This window comes from Grammomys surdaster, unplaced genomic scaffold (assembly GCF_004785775.1).
Source record: "Grammomys surdaster isolate TR1022 unplaced genomic scaffold, NIH_TR_1.0 132, whole genome shotgun sequence".
Classification (NCBI taxonomy): Eukaryota; Metazoa; Chordata; class Mammalia; order Rodentia; family Muridae; genus Grammomys; species Grammomys surdaster.
The window spans coordinates 6,006,204-6,018,888 of NW_021604590.1; the positions used below are offsets into that span (position 1 = coordinate 6,006,204).

At 40.2% G+C, this 12,685-nt stretch overlaps 1 protein-coding gene across 1 annotated transcript in view; it reads left to right on the plus strand.

Moving 5' to 3' along the window:
• Nucleotides 1–12,685, plus strand: part of Ptprm (protein tyrosine phosphatase receptor type M) — a 627,614-nt gene that overhangs the window by 371,102 nt on the left and 243,827 nt on the right. The window contains exon 10 of the mRNA XM_028762235.1: nt 516–618. Coding sequence (XP_028618068.1) covers nt 516–618 — 103 coding nt within the window. The remainder of the gene's footprint in view (nt 1–515; nt 619–12,685) is intronic.

The following is a 12,685-nucleotide window of genomic DNA, read 5'->3' on the forward strand; positions in this document are numbered from 1 at the left end:
ACCATCCTCTTTAAACCCTTGGATGGATCTTTAGCCCATGTTAAAAAACAAAACAAACAAAAACAAACCAGAATCCTTAACTTTAATGGGAGAACCACCATGACATTCAGTTTTATGCTTTTGATGATTATTCCCAAACTTCTATATGCCTTTAAGGCACACTGTATATTTCCATTAACAATATACATATTCTAAGGTGGTTTGTTGTCAAAAAAACATACTATAAGCAGGTAGCCGGAACACAAATGGAAAAACAGAACATCACTGTGAACACCACTGACACCTCATAAGCCCCTTCTCCCCCTTCCCAGCCTTACCTCAGGCTCAGCGTGGTCCTTAGATAAGAGCCCTGACTTGAGCATCTGTTCCTGTTATTTGTATCAGGTATATACGTATGTAAACCTTGGGTGTGGTCAATTGATCGCTACTATTTGTTCTCCTTTGTAAAATAAGCAAAGTGTTATTAAGAAAATCAGCAAGAAATAATAAATCTCCTATCTAACCCTTTTCCCTAGCACCATCCATGCCAGCCTATGAATTTGAGACACCTTTGAATCAGACTGACAATACAGTGACGGTGATGTTGAAACCTGCGCAAAGCAGAGGGGCTCCAGTCAGGTAAGGGGCAGTGGGAGGGAGCAGAGGGAAGGTCAGAGGGAGGAGCAGAGAGGGAGGGAGCAGAGGAGGGGGCAGCAGGAAGGAGCAGCAAGAGGACACTCCAGGCATGTTCGTTAATTTCTTCAGAGTCTTTTCTCGATTTTCCAAGCTGTGTCTTCATCAGCTCTCTTTAAAGGAAGTGACTGAGGAAGATGAAGGGGCTCCATGGAAGGGAATGTATATGACGCATACTCCAACAAAAGAGGGTTGTCCTTTTGATGATAGGGCAAAGCTCTTAACCAGGCAACTTGACCCTCAGATGATAACTGCTTACTGCAGTTCAGGTTTCCAGGGTTGGTGGACATTGCTTTCTGAGATTTAAATCAACTGGGTTTTTTTTTTTAAATATGTTTTTTCAATTTTTAAATTGACTAATTTCTCAAGTATATATTTAAAGTATTATTTTTTAAAGGGAGACAGAAATACTGGTAAAATCAACATAAGGTTTTTAGTTGAAATTGTTTATTACCAACAACTAGGCCCAATTCCTCATTCCACTATGATTTCTGTTTTAAAAGGAACCACGAAGTAGGACCTTCATGGTGAATGAGTTAGGAAGGATTCGAAATAATCCCAGGAGTGAACCTAGCATAGGATCACTAGTCTCTGTAGGTATAATTTCCTCTTGTTTCAATGGGATTGTATATTTCCCTTTACCTATCTGAACAGGTACCACTGCCTCCATCCCTTATTCTGGATAGCATTCTGAATAGCATATCTCAGAACAGCATCTCCACTCACAGTAAGGCTGTGTTCAGTTTGTCTCCAGGCTTCTTTTGGAGAATTTGATCTGATAAGCCTTTTAAATCATGATGACATATGACCATATTTCTCCTTCCTTATTACTTGGCAAATAGTTGGGTTTTGTTCTTCTTGATAACACACCACACACACACGCGCCTCGGTTCATACAGCCAAAGATCACAAGAGAATAGTATTAGAGTAGAATGGTGGAAATATATATTTAACAAACAAAACAAAACTTGAGAATTCTTTAAGAACGATTGGTGTCCTATTGAATTATGTCTCATAGTTCCTCTTTGAGCCATTTATGCTAATTCATAGGAATAGTTATCTAGAACAATGAATATGGACACACTCTGCCAGGCATTGATGCCGTTACCACTGGGGGAGGGTGATCTGAGGCTTGATGGCTCCCTGGGTTGTTTTTTTATTTTTGTTTTTTGTTTTTTTGCACATTGTAGATGTGTGATAATTTGACAGGCCCAACGCACTCATTTCCAGGTTCTATCCAGACTCCTGTATTCTTCCAGTCATTTTCCAGGCTCTCTGCATGCGTGTGTGTTCTTACTGTCCAGGCTCTCTGTATGCATGTGTGTCACTTTCCAGGCCCTCTATAGGCACACCGGCGTGTCATTTCTCACAGCTGTGGGTCAGGCTCAGTGCACACACATATGTATTCATTCCTAAAGCCAAGGGTCAGGATTTTTTCATTTCAAAACCCTGAATTTCCATTAAATGAAAATGTATGCCCTGACCATAGCCTTGGGAGCATCGCTTATTTTTTTGGACAAACTAACAATTTTTCCAGACTCAGCAATAATGAGCACGATATTGTTTATTCTGTGAAACATTATAGTCAGAGTATCAACGGTCACCAAGGTTCATGGCCCACAAATGGAAGGAAGCAGATAGCTAAAGGTCCCTCCGTACCAGCTGTTGCTATTCTCTCGTGTCCTACAAAGTCTCCTTCTATTGTTGCTTTCCACCTGCAAACCTCTCACTCAGATTCCTACCCACACCATGCAACCTATGGATCCTTCCAAATCTACATGTTTGAACTAAATTCTCTTTGATTCTTCTACTTTTTCTGTTCTGTTTTCCATTATATTCTGCACTAAGCTCTTGTTTCACTGTGTATTTTTATACATTTGTTCCGCTTTTGGAGAGGTTGCAACTTCACTAGTTAATTCTAGATAAACTTATGCTTTCTATTTTATGTCTGTTAACAAACATGCACACCCACAGGCACATGCACACATACACACACAGACACACACACATGCACACACATGCGCACACACACACACACAATTGAATGTCAGAGTCTAACACACAGCTTATATTATACCACAGACCTTATGTCAACATTACAGAACCCATTTCCCTTCCATATAACAAATTTTGGGTTTTCACCACCACACCCCTTTCCACAGCGGTCACAGAATCATCAAACTCAAAAGCATTCTTCTTTGATTAAACCTCATGCCGTTATTGAGAAACCACCCCCTTGAATTTCCCAGAGTTACTCTGTGTTCTGCATCCTTTCCAGTTTCTCCCATAGCAGGAGTGCCTTGAGATTAATGAAGGTGTCACATGTCTTCCTCGGCATTAGAAGCAGGATCAAGGGCAATCCAAGTCGCCCGGAAGGATGCTGTCTGTCCCCAAATGGACAGATTGTCTCAGCACACATTCGAGAGAGGAAATGATCACGGTCTCACCTGTCCAGGTTTTATTCTTCATTCTCTCATAACAGCAAATGTAATCAAGAGTCTCACTCTCTAGAACAACGTAGTGGACTGATTATCCATTGAAATATAGAAGGCCCATATATCTGCAAAGATTGCTTTGGGAGAAAATGTCTATGGTTTTCTCCAAATGAATAGGGTTTGTTAAGCTCTCAATTTTCTTTGACGTTGAGAGAAATAAGAACCCTGATTGAGAAATCATATGGACCTACAATATAAAGCCATTGTGCAGATTAAAATACTGAGCACATCTGGAAATTTGCAAAACACACATGAAATCAAACTGCTACACACCAAAAAAAAAAAAAAAAAAATTGCCTCCCGAGTGATAGAACAAAAGCCAGAATGAAGAGAGGAAAAGGAGGGAACATCTGTTGGCTTTCCTAGGTTTTGAACAGTATTGTGTGGTCAAAAATACTATCGTTGTGTCGTGTGATTTCCATTCTTTGCATTGATTTGATTTTTCTTTGATCTGTAGTCATCAATGTTGGAATTCATTTCTCCTCCATCTGCGTATCTCACTGGGTGAGCTGGTGGTGTATTGATTCTACTATCAACCCCAGCTTGTTTAAGACAGTTTCCCAAAATTGCACACAGCTCTCCACGTAAATGATTGTTGTCTTTCTATTGACCAACACACATCAACTCTGTCACATAAAATTATTTAAATCCAGAGATGGCCAAGAAGAACAAAAATCCCATTATTCCAGCCAGTAAACTAGCACCAGGATAGAATTTAAATGTCTATATATGGATTCAGCTTTTTCCTCAACAAGACAGGGAAAGGCTTAATTTTCTTTTGCTCAGTTAGAGTTGTCTCATTTCTGCTTTCTCTCCATCATTCATTCTGGATAGACACAATCCAACAGAGAAAACCCTCAGAATTTATCAAAAAGGAAGCAACTCAATAAAGAATAGGTTATGTGTAAACTGTTAGTTTTCTTGTGCTAACAAGAATGCTTTGTACTGTGTGCGCAAGTATGTGTGCATGTGTGTGCACTTGTGTGTGCATGCATGGTATGTGTGTGTGTGTGTGTGTGTGTGTACGAGTAAGTACATACATGTGTTTCATATTTAGAGTGAAATTGAGGCAGTGAGGAATTCCATCTACTGTCACAAAATGTGTCACATTTTATAAAACCAATTTAAAGCTGGTACTATACAAAGAACATGGTTGTTTCTCTGGCTTCTTGCCTGCATGCTCCCAGCTAGTTATCAGTCAATGGCATCTGGTATAGGGAGTCTACACAGGAGTGTCTGTGAACATAGATCACCTCAGAGACGAGAATTTAAGGACATGAAGAATGCCAGTGAAAGGCAAAAGACAGGCAGGTGCCTCACTTGAAGATACTTCCTTTGTTAGAAATGATGTTGGCATACAGGTGACTATATAAAAACATGGAGGTTGTGAGATATGAACAGGGTATTTTAAAAAAACAGTCTTAATCAAGGAGTAACCCTTATGTTTGTCTCTCTCCCTGTGACTGCAAAAGAATCTTTCATTCCATCAGTGCCATCTTGTTTATGCCTGTGAGTGTGCCAGCATCAAGGGGGTTCTTCTGAGGCATGAGTGAGCTTGTGTGTTTTAAAATACTTCAAACCTTAGTGTGTCCGTACTAACTGCTACATCATGTCTGTGCCTGTTGTTTCCTCAAGACAACACTAGCATGTCATTTGTTTCCATTCACAAAACTGTCCAGAGTCCTCCAGCTTCCCTTCTGTCTCATTTTATTCAAACCGAGAATCATGAAATAGAATCTTACATAAAAATGGAACATCTGGCGATTGTGTCCATCAGCAAAAGTACAAACACAGTTTCTGTAGTTCTCATTTCTTTAGTGCACCTTAATATCTGATGGCATGTGGCTCTTCATGCATAAACAAGTTACTGGGATTTGATCTCATAAGTATCAAATTCTCCTGACTCCATCTTGTGCATAACAGCTCTTGAAAGCGGGTAGTTGCCTCTCCTGTTGCTCCCCAGTCACTACCTAGCCATAGCTACCATCTGCTGTGTTGAATAAACTCAGCTATAAAGTGAAAGAAACTTCTTCACCTCTGCAGGACAGTAAACTCCTCAATGAGGTGTGCCCAGGAAAATCCCATGGGGCTGGCTGCTGCAACTCATGGACTAATGTTCTCACTCTATCATGATGCCAGCTTCTTAAAGGAGGGAACTTGTGAATCCCATCCCATTGGGATACCCCCTTCTTATTATGTTAACATTTATTTCTCCCATTCTACATTTTTGTCTTTTCATCTGCCTTGAGTTAAATCCTAGCTATGAGGAGACAGTTAAATAGCAATTTGAAAACATATTTTAGTTGTTGCAATCGACTGATGCAGAGTGCGTCTCTGATTGTGTTTTCTTGCTGAGTCTGCCAGGTCTCCAGTCACACTCACCTATGGCCACGCTCTCCTGAGCACCCATTCCATTTCTGAGATACATAGTGTCTGCTGAAGTTAGGTTTCCTGTGGATTTGGAAGATGTGTGTGTTCATGTTACTGCTATGAACTAAACTCAGACTGAGTTGTTTCAAACCCCCTTGGAAAGGCTCTGTCTCAGCAGAGTCGATTCATGGAAAGAGTCTACCTTCTAGTCTGAAAATCTGACTTTTGAGATGGCAGGGGTATTTTGTCTGACCATCATTCACTAGAGCCAGACCTCCTCAGTGTATGATCAGAAGTTGATGAGTCCTTCACTGCCCATCACCTCCCTCCGTGAATGTTAGAAAGTTTCCTGGTATTAAAGGTGACACTCTAGATGCCTTTGCTACCAGAGATCAAAGGTCATTCTTATTAATATTGTTTTTGGATGTCAGTGTCAGATAACCTTTTGGAATTCACTTTGGAAATAGTTCGTTCCTCAAGAATCCTTCACAAGAAACTTTCAAAGTGTCAAGAAAGAGATAATAATAATAGTAATAGCAATAATAATAATAACTAACAATAACCACAATAATAATTAACACTAACAATGATAATACAGATGTGTTAACAGCATTTATACAATAAAACTTAAATTACCTTTGCCTCCAACTCTTATTTAATCATGCTCTTATTCATAAAAATATGCCACAAACATTTCTCTTTTCAAAAATTTTTTTCTTGTACATAATCTTCCACATGGAGGTGTCTGTGCATTAGACTCAAGCTCCTGTGTCTTTGCTAGAGATCCCCTCTTACCTCAAGTCACCAGGACACATACTGTTTTGTGCTGTCCTTTATCATTTGAATGGCTAGGAACAGTATGCTATGAGTACTTATAGACCTTAGGTGGAATTATGCAGACAGGAATAGTTCCCAGTTCGCCTGCAAGGCTTCAGAGAGAAGAGCAAAGCCAGCCCAAAGCCTGGGTATGATGGCAGACTCTTTCCCCTACCTCTTCCAAAGACATCTCTGCCTGTTCTTCACCTCAGGGAGTTTGAGTGGCTCTCATCTGGGTTTTGTGGCTACAGCATAGTTCTGCCTACACTGGCACCATGGGAACTGAGTAGAGAAAAGGTGGTCATTTTGAGGGCTACCCCAGGTGAGTGTAGGTCTCTTAGAGCGACCCAGAGTAGGGCCCAGCTGTCACTTTCATATGCTGAGCTGACAAAGCTTCTCTGGAGTGACTGGTGTGAGGGGGAATATGTTTGCCCTTCAAAGGCTTTGGATTCTGTGTTTCCTGCTGGTTTTGCTGGCTAGCTGGCTGGCTTGGTTGTTGTTAGTTTGTTGAGGCAGGGTCTCACTGTGTTTCCCAAGCTGTCCTGTAAATCCTGTGTTAAGAGATCCTTCCGACTCAGTCTCTTGAGTGGCTAAGATTATGGCTATATGCTGCTGTATCCATTTTTGTTTTGTTAACTTTATTTTTATCAGAATTTTGGAGACATAGACAATGAGAAAAACGAGTATTATCAATAGGTTCAATGATTAGACACTAGGTCCTCTCACAAAACTTATTAGAAGCTACAGGATAATTTAATGTAGACATTGATACCTCTGTGGATCCTATGACTTTGTACCTTGGCCAAAAGCTTTTCAGATTCTTGTGTGATAGTTCTTCCCAGATTTGACCTGTTGCAGCCCCTTCATACTGGCCTCCTCAAGGGGCAGACAGGGGTAGACAGACAGGCTATACCTTCCTTATCTTTGTAGTCTTGCCCAGTGCCTGTCCTAAAACCAAATGCATGGTGCATACATATTGTGGAGGAAAAAAAGATGGCAGAAATGTGAGTTTCCATCTCATGTATCGTCATCATAGTTTGTCCAGTTTTGTGCTAGGAGTAATGAGATGCACATGTTTGAAAGGTTCTCCATAGGCATTGAATGATATAGTAGCAGGACTGGAATCAGTTTTCTGTGTTTTGTGTACTTGGTATATTTTCAGGAACACCCTCCTGGGTGTATCTCTTCCCTTGGTGGTCCCATCTAGAGTTCAGCTCATCTGGCCTGAAACAGTAAAGCTTTCAAAAAGAAACTAAATTTTGTATGATATAAACATATTGCAACGAGGGTGTTAGATGACTATCCCTTCTTTAAAAGTTTGGGACCAGGAAGGCTTTGAATTTCAAGTTTGAGCTGTGTATTTAGACTACCGGTTGAGCTCCCAGGAAATCAAAGATGCTTCAAAATTCACACCTTTTATTTTTTTTTCAAAAAAAATCTTTTAGATTAAGGATACTCTCAACTTCACTTGGTTTATCGTCCACGGTATTGTCTTTGTCCCTGTACATGGGGTTGGTTTGGAAAATGTGTGTTCACCATGGCAACTGACCTTGAATTATAATTTTTATAATCATGTCTTGTTATGAACCTGTAATGATTGAATTAAGATAAGCTTAGCTAAAGTAGGAGATGCAAAGGAAGATGTCTTCGTGGTTGAAAGCACCAGAAGTCACTGCAAAAGATGTTCCATCTAGGGCTCACGTACTCAGACTATGGTGCCCGCTGTGCAGATTAATGACAGGTGGCCTTTTACGGAGCTGCACAGCCTGAGTCTAATGTGATGGTTGCTTTTTTTTCTTCACTATTATTATCTTTATCTGAGACTTTCATAACTAAAGGATGTTTTTCACTCTGCCCTTTGTTCGCAATATGTGTCTATAATTGAGTTCATAGGTTTCACCCAACCTTTTAGCTGTAATTAATATTTTATTACAGCAGATCTTATCACAAACCTGCAGAGCAGCAGGGTATTTGGACTGCAAGCTTCCCTGAGTATGTACACTCATACACAGAGCATGGGTGGCTAGTGCCAGAGAAACCAAGAGATCATAAAATATGCATATGGTGGCCTGCCAACCTCAAGCAGCAATCCAAGGCCAGCCTTAAGGTCCCAGCAGGACAAAGAGAAATTAGAGATGCTAGCAGAGATTAAACCAACCTTAGGGCTTGTGTGCTACTGCTGCTCACTATGTAAAACTATTGGTCAGGTCTCATACATATTCAAGGATCAAGTTGTTAGATCAGTTGCTCTCAGAGTCTACCTGAAAAGCCAAGGAATCCTGGCCATAGTTACAGCAAGTACCCTTCTGCTCCCAAGTCCTCAGTTTAAGCTGGTGAAATACTTATAAAATATGTCATTACATCTTACCAGGTTGTTGAGAGTATTTTCACATCTTTTTTTAAATTAATTAATTTATTTGCTTACATCCCAAACACTGGCTGCTTCCCCTCTAAGTGCCCCTGCCCAAGATTTCCTCTCCCATTCCCCCTCCCCTTCTCCTCTGAGAGAGTGGGCCTCCTCTTTATCTCCCCACCCCCTCCCATCAGATCTCTACAGGACTGGGCACATCTCTCCCCACTGAGGCCAGATAAAGCAGCTCTGTCGGGGGAATGGATATCACAGTCAGGCTACATCTTTAGGGACAGCTTCCTCTCCAGTTGTTGAGGGACCCATATGGAGAATGAACTGTATTTCTGCTACATATGTGCCTGAGGTCTCAGTATAGCCTGTGTATGCTCTTTGATTGGTGGCTCAGTCTCTGAGAGCACCCAGGAGTCCAAGTTAGTTGGCTCTGTGAGTCTTCCTGTGGAGTTCCTATCCCCTTTGGTGCCCTCAGTCCTTCCCCTAACTCTTCCATAAGAGTCCCCATCATTATTCCTATGTTTGGCTGTGGGTATCTGCATCTGTTTCAGTCAGCTGCTGGGTAGAGCCTCTCAGAGGACAGTTATGGGTTAGGCTAGGTTCCTGTCTGCCAGCATAACAGTATCATTAATAGTGTCAGGGATTGGTGCTTGCCGATGCAATGGGTCTCAAGTTGGGCCAGTTATTGGTTAGCCATTCCTTCAGTCTCTGTTCCATCTTTGTCTCAGCATTTCTTTTAGACATGGCCAATTTTGGGTTGAATATTTTGTGAGTGGGTTGGTGCCCTTATCCCTACACTGGGGATCCTGCCTGATTGCAGTTAGGTGACTTCTTCAGTTCCATGTCCTCACTGCTAGGCATCTTGGCTAAGTTCACCTGCATTGACCTGGGAGCCTCCCATGCCAGGTCTCTGGGACTTCCTAGAGATTCTCCCCAACCCCCAGCCCTGGCAACTGCAGATTTTTATTCATCCTCCTGGCCCTCTCTAATGTCTCTTTCCACACCTGATCCTGCCCACATCCCTCATTCCCCTTTCTCCCTCTGCTCCCAACCAGTTCCCTCCCTCCATCTTTTTCCTATGACTGTTTCATTCCCCCTTCTAAGTGAGATCCAAGCATCTTGTTTGGGCCTTCCTTCTTTTTTAACTTCTTAGGATCCGCAGGGTATTTTGTGGGTATTCTGTACTTTGAGGCTAACATCCACTTATCAGTAAGTACATACCATGTATGTTTTTGTGGTATGGAGGAGCATCTTTTGGTTACATGTTCAGGAGCAGTATAGCTAGATCTTCAGGTCCAACTATTTCTAATTTTCTGAGAAACCGCCAGAATGATTTCCAGAGTGGTTGTATAACTTTGTAATCCCACAGGGAATGGAGGAGTGTTTCTCTTTCTCTACATCCTGACCAGAATGTGCTGGTGCTTGGGTTTTTGATCTTAGCCATTCTGATTGGTGTGAGGTGGAATCTCAGGGTCATTTTACTTTGCATTTCCCTTATGACTAAGGATGTTGAACATTTCTTTAAGTGTTTCACAGCCATTCGAGATCCCTCTGTCGAGAATTCTGTTTTGTTCTGTGCCCCATTTTTCACTGGGTTATTTGGTTTGCTGGAATCTAACTTCTTGAGTTCTTTATATATTCTGGATATTAGCCCTCTGTTGGATATAAGGTTAATGAGATCTTTTCACAGTCTGTAGGCTTCTGTTTTGTCCTATTGACAGCGTCCTTTTCCTTACAGAAGCTTTGTAGTTTCATGAAGTCCCATTGGCCAATTGTTGATCTTAGAGAATAAGCCATTGGTGGAAATTGTTTCCAGTACCAGTATGTTCAAGGTTATTTCCCACTTTCTCTTCTATTAGATTTAGTATATCCAGTTTTATGTTGAGGTCCTGGGTCCACTTGGATTTGAGTGTTGTGCTAGGTGATAAATATGGATCTATTTGTATTCTTCTACATGGAGACATCCAGTTAGACCAGCACCATTTGTTGAAGATGTTTTCTTTTCCATGGTATGGTTCTTTGTCAAAAATCAAGTGTCCTTAGGTGTGTGGGTTTATTTCTGGGTCTTTGAATCAATTTCATTGATCAACCTGTCTGTTTCTATACCAATACCATGTAGTTTTTATTGCTCTGTAGTACACCTTGAGATCGGGGATGGTGATACCTCCAGAAGGTTTTTATTTATTTTTTTATTGTACAAGATCATTTTAGCTATCCTAGGTTTTTTGTTTGTTTGTTTCTCCATATGAAGTTAAGAATTGTTCTTGCAAGATCTGTAAAGAATTGTGTGGGAATTTTGGTAGGGATTTTGTTGAATTTGTAGATTGCATTTGGCCATTTTTGCTGTTAACCCTACCGATCCATAAACATGAGAGATCTTTCCATCTTTTGATTCTTCTTTAATTTGTTTCTTCAGGGACTCGAAGTTATTGTCATAGAGGTCTTTCATTTGCTTGGTTAGAATTACACCAAAGTATTTTGTATCATTTGTTGCTGTTGTGAAATGTGTTGTTTCCCTGATTTCTTTCTCAGCCTATTTATAGTTTCCTTTATAAGGAAGGCTACTGATTTTTTAGTTAATTTTGTGTCCAGCCACTTTGCAGTAGTAGTTTTCTGGTAGAATTTTTGGGGTCACTTAGGTATTCTATCATATCATCTGTGAATAGCAATACTTTGACTTCTTCCTTTCCAATTTGTATCCCCTTGATCTCCATTTGTTGTCTTATTGCTCTGGCTAGGACTTCAAGTACTATATTGAATAGATAGGTAGAGAGTGGGCATGCTTGTCTTGTCCCTGATTTTAGAGGGAGGGCTTCAAGTTTCTTTCCATTTAATTTAATACTGGTATTGGCTTGCTGCATATTGCTTTTATTGTATTTAGGTATGTGCCTTGAATCTCTGATCTATCCAAGCCTTTTAATATGAAGGGATGTTGGCTTTTACCAAAGGCTTTTCCAGTATCTAATGAGATAATCATGTGATTTTTTTCTTTCAGTTTGCTTATATAGTGAATTGCATTGATCGATTTTTTTATATTGAACCATCCCTGCATCCCTGGGATGAAGCCTATTTGGTCTTGGTGAATGATGACTTTGATGTGTTCTTGGATTTAGTTTGTGAGAATTTTGTTGAGTAATTTTGCATCGGCGTTCATAAGTTCTTTCTTTGTTGAGTTTTTGTGTGTTTAGCTATCAGGGTGACAGTGACCTCATAGAATAAGTTTTACAATGTTCCTTCTGTTTCTCTTTTGTGGAATAATTTAAGAAGTATTAGTATTAGCTCTTCTTTGAATGTCTGGTAGAATTCTGCACTAAAACCATCTGGCCCTGAACATTTTTTGGTTGAGGGACTTTTAATGATTGCTTCTATTTCCTTAGGGGTTATGGGACTGTTCAGATCATTTACCTGACCTAGATCTAACTTTGGTATGTGATATTTATCTAGAAGATCATCCATTTTGTCTAGATTTTTCATTTTTGTGGAGTACTGGCTTTTGAAGTAAGACCTAATAATTTTTTGAATTTCCTCAGTTTCTGTTGTTATATCTTCCTCTTCATTTCTGATTTTGTTAATTTGGATACTGTCTCTGTGCCTTTTAATTAGATTAGCTAAGGGTTTAATCTATCTTGTTGATTTTCTCAAAGAACCATCTCTTGGTTTTGTTGATTCTTTGTATTGTTCCCTTTGTTTTTAATTGACTAATTCCATCCCTGTGTTTGATTATTTCCTGCTGTCTATACCTATTGGGTGTGTTTGCTTCTTTTTGTTCTAGAGCTTTCAGGTGTGCTGTTAAGTTGCTAGTATGAGATCTCTCCATTTTTTTATGATGGCACTTAGTGCTATGAATTTTCCTCTTAGCACTGCCTTCATTGAGTCCCATAAGTTTGGGTATGTTGTGCCTTCATTTTCTAGAAAGGCTTTAATTCTTTCTTTCTTTCTTTCTTTCTTTCTTTCTTTCTTTCTTTCTTTC